The 15,737-nt window shown below is 36.5% G+C and overlaps 1 protein-coding gene across 1 annotated transcript in view; it reads left to right on the top strand.

Annotated features, from left to right (window-relative positions):
- The window catches only part of MAP3K5 (mitogen-activated protein kinase kinase kinase 5), a 212,684-nt gene that overhangs the window by 89,978 nt on the left and 106,969 nt on the right, over positions 1-15,737 (top strand). The window contains exon 8 of the mRNA XM_077144113.1: positions 14,542-14,654. Coding sequence (XP_077000228.1) covers positions 14,542-14,654 — 113 coding nt within the window. The remainder of the gene's footprint in view (positions 1-14,541; positions 14,655-15,737) is intronic.

The following is a 15,737-nucleotide window of genomic DNA, read 5'->3' as shown; positions in this document are numbered from 1 at the left end:
TTATATAATTTCTTAATGTATTTTATATCATTTTAGTGAGTTTTTTTAATAACAATTTTTAGTTTACAATTTTTAGTAAATCATATAACACTTCAGCAGTTTAGAAGAGGACTGATATGGAATAATGGATTCCAATCAAGGAGGAAAACTTAAGAGACAGTGATTAACTAGATTTTCATGGGAAACTTTTGGTTTGTACTCTAAATTTGTACTGCATCGAAGAGCTTTACAGTTTCCTTAACCAAATTTGTCTGCTATTACACATGAGAAATGTAATTTTGCAGCATTTAATTTCTGTGAGACTTATACTTAGGAAAATTCTTAATAGTAGGAGAATTAGACTGTGATATTTGGAAAGCATCATGCCGTGCAGAAATGTTTTGATTTGGCAGCAATACTGAAGCACATGGGGGATTCTGCAAAGCCGGGCTTGCATGGTCAATGAATGCAAATAACAGCTCCTATGAAATTAGTGTTGCTTCGTGCACGTGAATAAAATAGAAGGTTTCCCCCACTTGAAAACAGAACCGTTTAGACTACGTTGAGGTTTCAAGGTCATGTAAAGTTCAGTTAAAAATCAGAGTGTTTTCAACTGCTTTTGTGTTTGTTTTAACTTTTTATACTTCAAGGTTCTGATTCCATTTTATTTTGTTTTATTTTTTTAGTTCCCATTTAGCCTAGGAACATTAACTGTCAAAAGAGCTTTGTGTTCAAGGTCTTCAGGTCAGCTTGAAGATGCCTGAGCTTTATGGTTTAATTTTAATCTGCTCATCCATTTTCTAATAAGAACAGGCAGGCTGTTGGGATCCGAAGCCTTTTAATGGGTGGCTCCGTGGGAGTCGGGCACTCACTCACTCAGGTAGTACAGGAATGTCCATTTTACTGTAGATAATGTTACAGAACAATGGCAGTGAGTTCTTGCCCGTGTACTCAAATGACCACTTTCTGAGACACAAGGTTTCAAAGAGAGAAAAAGTTTATTACTAGGCACATAGCAAGAGATCAAATGGCCTATTGGCCCAAAAATCTACATCCCTGAGTTTAGGAGATTCAAAGTTTTTATGGATTCTAGCTAGGAAAGATGAAGTCATTACAATTTCAAAAAATCAAATCTAAGCAGAAAAGGAGACAGTTATCATTTCAAAAGTGCAAATGGAATGGTAGGGAGGCAGGGTTATCATTTCAATGGCAGAGTCTAGCAGATACAATCTACAAACGTAAAGGGGTGGAACTAGTAAGTGGCTGATTCAAATTCTTCATTAGCATTAGGACCTTTGTCCTACAAGTTACTTTAAGAGAAAGCCTGGATAAAGGGAGTAACAGCTCTTACAGTCAGTCACAAAGATACAAGATACAGGCTTTTACCATCATTAGGTATCAGGGCAGCTGAATTACAGTTCAGGGATTTCAAGTATTTCCCTCTGTCTACTCGAGTGTACCAGAAAGCAAAAAGGAATACCTAGTCAATGATTCAACAATTATAATCATCCCTTAAATCCTGACATCTCGGTTACAATTACCCATCCATAACCTGCCATGATTGAACTTACAGCCATTTGTTTCAGGAGACACTAAGAGGATATTTTTCTCTCCTATTTTAACACGGATGTTTTTCCAAGGCCTCACAGTTATAAAGCTACTTCTGTATTTCTTACTGTTTGGTCCACCTTTGACAGGAGTGCAAACCCACACTCATTCTGTTGGTTCCTTTCTAACCTTCATGTCTGTTAGCACGGAGAAGACAATGACCCCGTCAAGGCGCTGTCAGGGAGGGGGTCTCTTAGGTCATCTCACATTGGGTCAGAGGCACCCGGGAATTACAATGCCTTCCCTGGCCGTGGTTCCCAGGGGAATGTTTCAACTGACCTTCTCTTTTGAGCCATAACCCTCTGTGTTCTCACTTGCCTCGTGCTGGGACATGGGCTGGTCATGGCCAGAAGTCAGTCTTCAGGCTTCTGAGTTAAGTCTTTCTCTGGCCAGAATCATTTTTTGTTGGCATGGATAAACAGTGATCGACTGGCCATAAAAGTTCCAGACAAGAGCTTGAACTAAGGGTCCCAAACAGTTGTGCTTAGAATGGGCCCTAGATCCCCCCTCCACCATTTAACTTCTTTAATAAATTTAATGCCACTTCTTTGTAATAGAGGGAAGCCGTTTTACTTCTTCTGAGCATACCATATGTTACAGGTACTGTTTCCATGATGCCCTTTTACAGCTTAGGGAGACCTTGTCTAACACAAGACTATTTTCTGAGACCTTTTTAGATTAGGTCTAAATTATGGTTTAGATTTTTTGTAAGCTTACAGAACTGTATGTTCTTAGAACAAACTTTGCTTGTTGAATCTTATCTGGGTAAGTGATTTGAATGAATACATCCTGCTGATTGAAGTAAAAAGAAAGTAGTTCTCTAACATTTGGTGTTTTTTATGGTCATTTCATTAGCTCATGGTCATTTCATTAGCTCATGGGAATGGTTAAAATAATCCTCTTTTCTATATTTAAATTTTATAGTTCAAATTAAGATATGGAAAAATACCTTTTTCATCTTTAGGAAATGAGTTGGCTTTTAGCTTTTAGTTTGTTAAAAGTTGTACATCCTTTTTAAATAGGTATTCAGTATAAAGTTTTAAACAAGTTAAGAAGACAGCAATGGTTCCTGTCATATGCTGGTTAGAGGGGGTTTGGGGAGGCTGTAGGAGAAAGAGTAAGATGAGAGGAGAGGATGGGCAGCTGGGAGGGTATTGTGACCTAACAGCCTGGATTTCTAACCTAAAAAACGGCCTCTGGATTTCTGTAGCGACAGACATAACAACTGGAGTTGGTCCAGGGAAGTATTATGGACAAATCACTATGGAGTGCTTGGAGGGACATGGAAAATTCTGATTGCCAAGATTATCTTTGCAAATTATTTTTTGTCCTAATCTAAAGAGAAATAACCATTTCATGGTTATGCTGAGTTCATGTCCCACGTGACTTATGCAGAACATTTTGTTACTTGCAGTATTTGTACACTTAGATAGAAACCATAATCAAGCCCTTACTTTAGAGTTCACATAAGGTTTTGTTTAAAAAAATATATATGGTATTAACTATTTGCAGCTTACAAGAACATTGTAAAGGAAGCAGTGTTGACATTTCCCTTACCATTTTAAGTTGAGGAAATCGAAACTCAAAGAACTTAAGTGAATTTCTTGATGCCCTGTGATTAACAAGATTCCAAACCTGATTTTTTTTTTCAGAGCCAGTCATCTTCTTACAACATCTCAGACTCTCTTGCAGTTTCCAAGAATAGACATTTCCAGAAATGTCTGTCTGTCTGAGTGGAAAGGACATGGACATGGGAAAGCCATAGGAGTCAATGTTGACTCAGTATTTGGGAATAATATGACCTTAGGCCAATTATGTAACCTTTAGGGAATTCATATTTCTTATTTACAAACTAAGGAGAGTGTTTTCCTAGAGCAGTTAGGATGCTCTTAGCATCCCACACATGGCAGAGCACCTTACTCTCATGGGCTTAAACTGTAAAATGCAGCTCCCCAAAACATGCAGCTTACATGTAGGGCCGGCTCTAGCATAGCTTGTCAGCAGCTTGAAAGTGTCAGCCCAGGTCCTCTCCTTCAGTTGCTGTGGGTGGCCCTGGGTTACCAGGACCTGCGGCCATATCCGGTGTCAGTCTAGTCCATCTCCGCCAATGTCTGCAGGAAAAAGGCGGCCACCTTCTTCCTGCATCTTTGTCTTAGGATTGAGAAAACACTCTCATGAAGACCCGCACCAGACTTTCCTTACACTTGTGCATGCTGCTGGTACTTTGTTATCAGCTCAGTGCCACACACATCACTAGCAGAGAGGATGGGGTTTTACACCTGGTTTAAACCGGTCACCTCAGATGGACGCTCTGTTGTGAGGATTAAATGAGGCCACGTATGTTCAAGTCCTGGGATTTAGCATGTGTTTAGTGTATAACAGGTAAAGCATTCTACTTATTTGCTAAATTTAACCACGTTCAAAATGGACATTGATTAGACCGTATTTCCTGTTTCAGAAAGTATTCCTAAGAATTCTCGTTCTTTTCTCTCTGTGCCTGGCTAAACGTTTTAGGACGAGGGAAGAGGTAGAGGGTCTGTATACCTTTTCCCAGGCCCTGTTTGCATTTCGTATGTACATCAGGGCTCTCAGGGGTTCTCCGGGGATGGGCAGGGATTGCCTGAGATCACATTTTGATTTGGAGGAGAGGGAAGTCTCTTTCTTGAGAGGGGGCTTGAAGTCATTTTCAAAACTTTGAAAAGAAATTTGACACGTGTACTGTATTCGCATGATCGTCTCTCCTGTTGTAATGCCAGAAAGACCCATAGCCAGGAAATTAAAAGCACAAAGTTTGGTTTTGGCATATTAACGTGTTCGTTTCTCCATACTAACTTGGGAAAGAACGGAGAGCCTATTCTTATCAACTAATTTTCTTTGACGTCAGTGACAGTGCTATTCAAACAGTAATGTGTGCCTAATGAAGATTTGGGTTTTACGTTATGAATGGGGGTAGCTTTACTTTGGAGGAGTTACGTAACAAACCAATCAACATGCAAACAAAGACCAACGTCTGTTTTCCTTTTGCCAGATTACTCCTTTTCCTTTTCGTTGGCATGGAAATGCCTTTCTCAGCGTTGTCTCTATTTCCTCCATCATCCTGTTACCTCATTCTGGTTTAGTCCTATATCTGCTGTGTGAGTTTCCAATTGGAGGTGATTTTTATTCTTGAAGCCTACAGAGTACTCAGTAACTCAGTGTGACACCCAGCTCCCTGGTGCCAAGAGCTGATGGACCTGGAGGGACCAGCAGGCCATGATGCCCTGGGATCTTGAGAAAAGCACAGCGTGCCCACAGCTGCTGTGTCAGCTAGTGCCCTGGGACCTGGGCCCGTGCTTTGATCCTGATTTACTACTGCATTCGGTGGATGGTTGATGTGGTGATGGCTTGGACGCAGCTCTGTTATGGCATTACAAGTCAGGGTGCAAGAATGATAGTAGTAGATATGTTGCCATGCAGATTTCCTCATTGGGACTAACAAAGCGAGCACTTGAGGAGAACAACTAAGGCATGCTTTGTGTAATCCAGTATTCAGAGGGGTGAGTAAATGAGCTAGATGTTTGCCAGGCACAATGACAAAGAAGGAAGAATATAGAAGGATAGATGATTTCACTCAGTGAGCCAAAGCAATTGTTTCCCAACCTGGCTGAACATTAGAATCATCTGGGGGAGCTTTTCAACAATGCAGAGTTCTTTATCCCCACAGATTCTGCTTTAGTGGACCCATTGCATTGAGCAGATTAACCATAATTAATTAATATAACTGTGCCCTTTTATTAAATGCTCAGATATTCCCCATATTTTGGTGTCGCTGCCCCTGAGTCTTTACTGTTCTTCATATCTTGAGAGGTTAAGTCCATCCCTTGCCCCCTGCCTGCTCCTCTACGGAACTTTCTACCTGTCTTCTCCGCCTGCTTAGAATATGGGCTTTGCAATTTAATTTGAGAGAATTGGATGTTCTTAGAAGGATAAATGTAGATTGGACATAAACATATGAAAATCTCACCCTCAGGAATAGTGAAATGAGTGCAAATTAAAATCCAAAGATATACTTTTTTAAAAAAAGTTACCAGTTGGCAAAATTGAGATGAGAATATTCTGTTTTGGCATAGATGCAATGAAAAAAGCCACTCTCCTACACTGCTCTTGGGAATGTAAATTCAGAAGACCTTTCTGGAAAGCAATTTGGCATTATGCATCAACAGCCTTGAAATAATTCAGCTCTTTGATCCAGTTATGCCATTTGGAAATTATCCTAAAGAAAGAACAGACACAGAAACAAAGATGTATTTATAAGGATGTTCTTTATACTGATTTTTATGGTAACCGAAAATCGGAAGAAACCTAAATGTCCAACAATAAAGAAATCGTTAAAAACAAAGGGTGACATCCCCATCTGATGAACTAGCAAAATTGTGATTTTGAAAAATGTTTAATAGTGACACATCTCAAGATAGCATGTCAGTTTAAAAAGCAAGTTATAAAAATAGCACGAGGGCCACGGTGGCTCAGTGGCAGAGTTCTTGCCTGCCATCTGGAGACCTGGGTTCGATTCCTGGTGCCTGCTCATGTAATTAAAAAGAAAAAAAAGCACAATTTCCTTTTGTGCAAATAAAAACATGCATAGTTAAAAGACTGGGAGAAGATAGAATTTGTGGTCATTTCTATTTTCTTCCTGTGTTTTCTATGATATATTTGTATACAAATAAATAGATTGAATTTGAGAGAGCTTTTTCTCATCTCCAGATCAAATCAACAGGGTGATTTGAAACTCCTTTTCTCATGCTGTCCTGCTGTGCCTCTGAGTTCTTTTATGAGTGATAATTTCAGAAATATCCCCTAGAGATGTAAAGCACCGTGAAATTCTAATTTAATTACTTGAGTGTCTCACAGAATCACAGCTGTTTATTCACAAACAAGGAAAAATGGCAGCTAATTAGAAAGGACTTGATCTCATTTTTTCTTCCTTGTTGGAAAGTAGGTAAATAACCAATTCAACAATATTTCCTTTATTCTTGATTTTTGTTGAATATCTCAGCACAGATGCAAAAGCTGAAGAAAGCTTTATTGTGAAGACTTCATCACTCACTTTGTCATCAAAGACTTACCACTTTAAGAGCTAGTTCCCAACGGTTGACAAATATATGCGATGCTAGTAATAAGGCAATCTCTGGTTGAAAATCTATTGCTTTGAAAGCTTGAATGAGAAGTAATAATGATTTGAAGACTGCAGATTATTCAGCCCCTTCAACAAATATATAGTACTGAAATAGAAAAAAAAATCAAGAGTAGTGGAAATAAATTCATAACCTTTCTTAAATACAGCCATTAGAATTCCCTTAGGACATAAATGTCTAGTTCTCCTTTAATATTTTTTTTCCTTCACAAAGTCTTCTTTGATTTACCGTCACTTGCATCTAATAATTTTATTTCTCTATCTTTATAGTTTTGCACTATTAATCATTATTTATAGATTTCTTTAGGTGAGGGCATATTTTTCATGTTCATTCATCCTCTTGCTAGTTGAACAGTAAAGTTTTTAGGGACATAAATCTACTTCTTTGGTGCCTTTTTATGGGCATATTCCATCAGTATTGCCAAGACTACTGTTTGAAATGTCAATCTTTTAGTCTAATGCAGCGGATCAAATTTATTTTATGAAAAACATCATTCTTTCCTACAATATATCAACACCAATTTCTGTTGTATAAAGAATGCAAACTTTATCCATAAACTCTATCTCTGTTTTATTTATCATCTTGATTTTTCCTGCTTCACTAAACCCCTTTTCACTCCAAAAAAAATAGAAAGTAATGAAAAAGCACTAAACATTTTAATATACACCACAGAGTAAGTAAGATGATGTGGAGAAGAGAGCTTAGGTTTGCACTTGATACTGCTTGTTTTCTTAGATATGTGCATGGATAATTTTTACTTTTTAAAAATTTTTAACATGTAAATGCAAATACATAATCAATTACTTAAGAGCTACCAGGTGACTCTGCTGCTAAGGATGACTGCCCTGGAAGGTATCATTACTGATTAAATTTTAGTTTATGTGGAAAATATCACAGAACCATTCCACATGCCCACAATGGTTTTCATTTATTTTGGAGTCTACCTAGAGTCTGAAGTTTTCTCACAAATGTTTTTCCTAGAAATAAATAAAGTGATTAGGGGATGTATGACATTTAAGAAAGTAATAAATTGGACATACGTAAGAGGACCAAAAGCAGTGGGGTTTTTGGTCATTTTTGTTTGTTGTTCTATAAGTGTAAGGCATACAATGTGACTAAAAATAAAACATGCAATAACACATAAAAAAAAAAAAAAGAGGGCTTAGGCTTGAATTTCTGCAGAACTGGGTCAAGTTCCAGCTCAGCCACTTCTGAGTTACATGACTTAATATTTATGTGCTTCAGTTTCATTATTAGTCAACTTGAGAAAATCCTTCTGCTTCAAAGAGTTGTTGGAGTTCAAAATACTATGCCTGAAGTGTCTGGAACAATGCCTTGTACCTGGTAGATACATGGAAATGGGAGGCAGCAACTACTACTGTTTCTTAGTATCTGTTTGGCTTTAATCATAGCTTTCTTCAGTGGAGAATATCATCTATACATTGTATTATTGTTAAAAATATTCACTGACCGACCCAAAGGAAGATTATATATTCCCACCCCATGACATTATGGGGTGGTCATGTGTCTTGCTTGATGTGCATTCTGGGCCAAAGCTTTAGGAGCCTGTTTGTGGTTGTGCCATGTGCACTTATTCCTTGCCATTTCTCAGGTAAGTCTGCTCCTTCAGGCCTGGTCCCACAGGGAAGGCTTCATGGAGCAGAGCAGAGCTGGCTGACACAGAATCAGGGCATGGCAGGCATTGCAGACCACTGGGATTAGCAAGTTGTTTGTTACAGCAGCACAACTAACCCTAAGCTGACTAATAGATTGTCTTCTGCTAAAACAGATCAAGAGTGGTCTCATTATTTTAACCTTTCTATAAGTTTATATAAAATTTGAATCTAAAAGACACAAATTAAATGATAAAATATGTATGGTATTAAGGAGCAAGGAGATAGAGAATACAAATAGAACAAAAATAAGGACCAGCTGGGTTGCTATAAACTTCAAGCCATCGCATGGCTTCCTAGGAGAATGACAAAAGAAAACCACGTATCACTTCTTCAGTGGAAACTGTCCCTAGCAATAAACTAAAGGAATTGCTCTTGTAAGACCCTTTGTAGGCAATGGTGAAAGACATAAAAGCAGTATGCTTAAATTTTTTTACGTAGTGAATTCCAGTAACATTAAAATGTAATATAGAGAAGGTCATATGCAATTTATTAATTTGATGTGATTTAAGGATGCAGGCTTCTGGTCATTTGATTTTATCAAAGTCAGGATTTAAACCACTGAAATAAGTGCTTGGGTTATTAGTATCTTCTGTTAGCTACTATATTTACCACTTCTCTTAGCCCGGTTCTTGATACGGAGTGGACGCATTCTTTCTTCATTCAACAAGTGTTTCATGATCCCCTGCAGCGTGTCAAGCAGCCAGATGAGTGAGGCCCCGAGAGTCAGTGTCAGTGAGCTTAGCAGTGATTGACAGGTACTGTGACAGGTGGAGAACTCTACAGGCTTTCCATTTTTTCTTGTGTCATGCTAATATTTGGTTCCCAAACGATGTTTTCATTACACCTCAGTTATCATATTTTTGACATAAAGTTGTTGAAATATCCTTTTACTTTCTTTATAACATTACAGGGTGCCCTGATGTTCCGTTTTGCTCTTGATAACATAGTAGTGATTTGTATCTCTCTCTCTCTCTCTTTTCGATGAACAGCCTTACTAGGGCTTTATCAATTTTATTATCTTTTCAAAGAATCAGAATCTTCTATAGATTTTCTTAATTGCATATATGCTTTCTATTTCATTGATTTCTGCTCTTTATTGTATCTTCCTTCTACTTTGCTTGGGATTAATATTCTTTTTTCTAGATGGAAACATAGAGCATGATATTTCAGTGTTGTTCTTTTTCCAATATATGCATTTAAAGGTATAAATGGTTCTATATTCCAGAAATTTTTGTGTATTGAACTTTCAATATGATTCATTTCAAATACCTTCTCATGTTCAGCATAAATTCTTTTTTGATCCATGGGTTATTCAGAATCGGGTTGTCAAATTTTCAAATGAATCTTTATCATTTTCTATTTTAACTCTATGGTAGTGAGAGGACACACTCCAGTTTTACAATTTCGGGTCTTTGAAATGTGTTGAGAGGTGCTGATGGCCCATGGCCCACAGTTACTGAGTATCCTGATAAGTCAATTAGGTCAATTCATTTATGTTATTCAACTCTTCCATTTCCTCACTGATTTTGTCTGCTAGTTGTATCAATACTGAGAGAAGGGTTTTCAATCTCCAACTATGGTTATAGATTTGTCTGTCATTTTAGTTCTGTCAATTTGTGTTTTATATATTTTGAAGCCATGTTAATAGGAACATTTAAGATTAAGTTTTTCTCTTTTATTTTTGTGAAATGTCCCTCTTTATAATGTATAATATCTTTTATTTTAAAGTCAGTTTTGTCTGAATATTAATATATATTTACAACAAATTTCTTTTGGTTAGTGTTTGTGTGATACATCTTCAGACATCCTTTGATTCTCAACCTATCTGTGCCCTATTTAAAGTGTGTCTTGTAAATGCATATAGTCAAGTCTTTTTATGGTTATATGCTGTTAAATCTAATCTGGTAAATTTCTTTTATTTGGAGTGTTTAGGTCATTAACATTTAATGTGGTAAATGAGAGTTGAAGTTGTTGTTTTCTGTTTGTCTCATCATGTTTTTTGTGCCTTTATTTCTCCATTCCTGCCTTATTTTGTATTAATCTAGTGGGGTTTTTTGTTATTCCATTTTACCCTGTTTTAGCTCTTTAGTAGTATTTTTTATATTATTCTTTTAGCAGTTCCTAGTGATTGTAATCTGCCTCCTTGAATTCTACCTTGAATTTGCACTTTACCACTTCCTGAATAAGGAAAGAAACTTATTGCAGTTTAGGTAGTCAATAGCTTTTAAGCAGTTAATATCTTTTATATCCATCACATATTTACCCCTTCTAATACACTTCCTTTCTGTAGTTAAGTGCTTTCCTCTGGGGATTATTTTCCTTTGACCTAAAGAAGTACTTTTGTTTTTTTTTTTGTAGTGTGGATCTGCTGGCAACAAATTCTCCCAGTTTTTGCTTGTTTGAAAACACTTTTTTTTTTACCTTGAGTTTTTTATGCCTTTATCACTCTAAAGACATCATTCCATTATCTTCTGGCTTCTATATTTTGCACTGCAAATTCAGTTCTGTCTCTCCTTTGAAAGCAATGTATCTTTTTCATCTGGCTGATTTTATGATTTTTCTCTGTCTTTGGTTCCAGCTTGTAGATTATTTTATCTTACTTGAAGTTTGCTTGCTTTTTGAATCTTGATGTTTTTCATCAGTTTTTTAATGTTTTTGTCCATTATAATATCTTCAAATATATCTTGTGTTCCGAATTTTCTCTTCTTCTTCTGGAACTACAACAATACATTTGTTAGACCATTTAATTATGTCTCACATGTCTCTTATGCGCTATTATGTGGTTTTTTTCCTGTCTGCTTTGGTTTAAATACTTTCTATTAGCCCATTTTTTAGTCCACCAAACCTGCTTTTAAAACTTGCAATGAATTCTCATCTTTTGATACTTATATTTTAGTTCAGATTATTTGATTATTTTTTAGATTCCAGCTCTGGTGAAACTGTTTATCTGTTCATCAATTTCATCCATCTTTTTCACTGTTTTCATTACCATATGTATAATAGTTATCTTAAAGCCCTTGTCTACAAACTCCAACATCTGAATTATCTGTGTGTCAGCTCTTCTTGTCTGTTTTTGCTCATCTCTTGGTCACACTTTCCTGGCTCTTTTTGCATGTCTCATAATTTTTAATTATATACCAGACATTTTTGTATTTAAGAACTCTTGAGACTGAGGATGATTTTATGTTCTCTCACAGAAAGCTCTCCCTTTCCTCTCTTAACCAGGAATTGAATTGGATTAGACCTGGGTTTCAGTTATAGTTGGGCCAATCTATTTCTGTTTTGTCTTTGCTTCTGTGGGCTTTTGGTGCAGAGCCTTATGCAGTTCTTGGTCTCCCTAGCCCTTGAATACTTGTGGGAGATTCGTATCAGCCTCCTGGAATTTTGAGTTTAGCTCTTTAGTTTCCCACATCATCAAGCACCAACATTTGGTAGATTCCTTAAGGAGGAAACCTGTAGTGTATTTGTTGCAGGCTCTTCCTCTAATGGGTCTTCACTGCCAAGCTCTGCCAGACTTTGAGATTTCTCTCTGTTATCCTAGCCTAATCCTGTCTACCCCCAGCCTCCCAGACCACCCAGCACTCAACAGATACCCTGTGGGGAAAACTGGCTATGTGTTTGGGGCACCTCCAGATCTCACTCTGTGATGCCAACCCATGCAACTTTTAAGAAATCTACTAGTTTCCCTATCCCCTGGTAGAGTTTCAAATAGGCAGAGTTACTCTAGTAATATCAAGCTCAAGACTAATTTTATGCTCAGCATCAGCAAATGCCCCCGTGAAGGACAATAGTAATTTATCTCACTTTGAAAGGGCTCTTCCCTCTCTGGAATTTTATTTCAATAACTTTTTGGTTGTTTCCATAAATCTCCAATGTCTATAAAAATATGTTTTTGATATATACACTTTTTTTTTCTGAGTTGTTGTAGGAATATTGGCTTCCAAGTAAACTACTACTTCTTATTCAAAAACAGAAGTTTCCCCCTGACATTTATTGTTCTTTTACAATATAATGGGCTACATAGCTTTCCCATATTTAGAATATATATTTTTTCCATATTGCATGTTTTTGGAAACTTAGAGTAATTTTTCATCTTGTAATATCTTTGTAGCTAAATTTCTGATTGCATATTTAATGTTTTATCTTAGTATAAATTCTTAGAAGTGTAATTGCTATGTCAAAGGGTATGCATGGAGGTTTTATTACATTTTTTCAGTTAATAGATGTTGACACATTTCTACCAAGAAATATTGTACTTATTTAATTTCCAAAAACTGTGAAGCCTTTTTTCTCAGTATAGAACTTGTTGCCACGGATTGAGTTGAGCCTTAGAGCAAAGTGAATTGTTCATTTTTATTGGTATATATATAAATATTTGTGTTACAATACAGAAATATGTATTGGTTTAGGTAACAGAAAGAAGGGTAAAAGTATGCAAATCCAACTTTTCATTTTGATCAGTTTTGGTACATAGGAGGTAGTCAGTCATTTTTATTGATTTGGACTTGGATCACTTATTTACATTTTTTTTTATATCTTTAAGAGAGATGTGCTATATTCTTTGGTTTCAGGGAAAAGGAAAGAATCTTCTTTGCTGAAGAATATTGCACATCTTGATATAGAGTATAAGGCCCTTCCTGGTAGAAGGAAGGTGTATAAATTCTCCTCCTAAACCATCTTTATTGGAACTCTTTACTTGCCTCTGAACAAAATAAAAGATCTTTGATACTAATATGAGTCAAAGACTAAGTCAAAGACTTAGAAATCATGCCATTCTTTGATATGATTAGCTCTCAATATCTGCAGTACATACTTTTTCCATTTTAGAGGTGGGAAACAGTTATACTTCAGTTGAGATAAAAATGCTTTTTAATCATCCACCGTGATACAGTTGAAAGATTTTTTTTTCACAAGCACCTAACTATAAGAACCAAGTAGTTAAGATTAATACTGACTGTAATTGTTTTTTATATCCCATTCAAAGATATTTGTTCTACTTTAAAAGTAAGACTTTTAAAAGGGAACATGATCCTCAACATTCAGAAAAATTTACTTCCTTTTTTTAAGTTTAACTTACTTTAAATTATGGAATATTTCAAGTATATATAAAAGCCAAGAATATAATATAATATACACTAATGTGCTCAACACTTTAACTATTTCTGTCTTTCCATGTTCACAGCTAAATTTTAAATAGAAATGCCTTTATCTTGAAATAGTAATGCATTTTCCCTTACATAAGGGTTTTTTTTTAATCACCAAATATGCGTTCATTAGATATTTAGTCCTTATATTTTCTTCAATCTAATTTTTTTTAATAAAGATTTCTGTTTTCATGTGTTTATTTCAGGCAGTTTCTATTCATTTCTAGGGCATTTATTTTTATATTCTTCTTCATGCTTCCAAATGAAATTATCCTGAAGGATTCTGTTGTCTGTTTAATGATGTATCTGAAGAAACCCTCAAAATGGATGCTAGGAAGCATTGCCTTAAAAATACAGTGGAAGTACAAATACTGAAGCCTTTTCAACTGTTCAGGTGTTTTCAAGGATTGATATTCAGTTCTGTGAATATTCAGAAAAAGGTTCTTATTCCCTGTGAGCCATGATTAGTATGCACAGACACACTCTCTGCTTTTCTTCATTTCTTGCTGTGATCGACATTCTTTCATTTGTTTCTGTGCCACCCTCATGGCACTGATCATTTCAGTCTGTTACCCAGATGATCCTCCTTGATGCACGGTCAGTTTTAAAAGATTTTTAAAAGCCACTTATTTTAATATGTGTAGGGTTCTTATTTTTGAATTTCCACTGCTTACACACACACACACACACACACACACACACACACGCTCATTGGGATAAATTGTTGAAGATAGGATTTTTTAAAAGGTGAGAGTGCATTAAGCAGTGGAATGCTGCAGAGCAGGGGCTGAGGACGTGCAGTTGCTTAAGCGTTAAATCCTAGTAGCACACTGGATTCTGGGGTGAAGGCCAGTGGAATATTTTTACGTGCTCAGGCATTGGAGGTATGCAAACAGAAGCGATTGTACACCCAGGGTATCGTGATTGAGAAAGTAAACTTGTACATTTGGTTTTTTATAGGTTCAAAAAGGCATTTGAATCTGAGCCAACACTACAGTCAGGAATTAATTATGCGGTCCTTCTCCTGGCAGCCGGGCACCAGTTTGAATCTTCCTTTGAGCTTCGGAAAGTTGGTAATTACAGCTTGATATTTTGTGTGAAACTGGACCCAAAGTGGTGCAAAGAAAAAGAACCATTGACAGAGTGGGAGATTCCTTTGCTCTTTTCCTTATCTGACATCCTGAAAAATTCAAAAGGAAGTCTCTTCTCCTCATTTAGTGGTTTATACTATTATGCAGAAGCCTGAGATTAGGACCTAATTCAGTTTTTAATTTGTTATACCTGTTTCTACAGTCCCCTAGTTCATATATATTGTTCCAGCTTAAAGTAATAGTGAAGCTGCTCAGCCCTCAAGGTGGAGTATTTCTTATTGTAAAACCATTGTACTTTGCTTTATAAAACCATCTGTGTCCTTTCTTGTTTCCCATGCACTACTGCCCCTAATTTCATTGGAACCTCACGAAGCCCCCAGCCCAGTCCATCAAACAGATACCACCTTGGTTGTTAACAGGTCTTGACTGGCATAGCCATTCGTAGAATGCGCTTTCCTGTCTTAGCTGTAGACACTGCCTCATCTTCTGACCCGTCTTTGGAACTGAAAAAAATAAGAGCATCTTAGCGAGCAAAATTGTGCGATTTTCTCAGTTCTGACTTTGATCACTTCTAGTGTAAATGCACTTCTAGACACTGGACTAGTGTCTGCAGTAATCAGATGTGCTCTCCAGAATGTCTGACACCGCATTTCAGAGATTTTCCCACCCTTGGATGAGCTAGCACTACAGACATAGAAGCATTCAGCCATATTTCTCACAGGAAAAACTGATCTTAGTAATGTTATGAATTGTAGAAAGACTTTTTCCTCTAAGGTTTTTAACTGGAGAATGCTTCATTTAGTTTTCCTTAAAGAAAAATGAATCTAGATCCTTTTTTTTTTAACATTATTTGGTAGGAGTTATAAAATATCCATATGAAATATTCTGAGAAATCTTTGAAGGTCAGTAAAGTTTGACTATTAATACTTTTAAGAAATACCAGATTAAAAAGAATGATTAAAAACTTACTGCTGCTGGATTGCAATGGTATTCAAGCTCTGTGTTTGACTTTGAACTGAGTGAAGTCAGAGAAAATACCTTGCAGCTTCTACTTTTCAGAAATTA

Source organism: Tamandua tetradactyla, chromosome 25, assembly GCF_023851605.1.
Source record: "Tamandua tetradactyla isolate mTamTet1 chromosome 25, mTamTet1.pri, whole genome shotgun sequence".
Lineage (NCBI taxonomy): Eukaryota > Metazoa > Chordata > Mammalia > Pilosa > Myrmecophagidae > Tamandua > Tamandua tetradactyla.
Note: the sequence above shows the minus strand (reverse complement) of the source record. Positions and strands in the feature narration are given on the sequence as shown.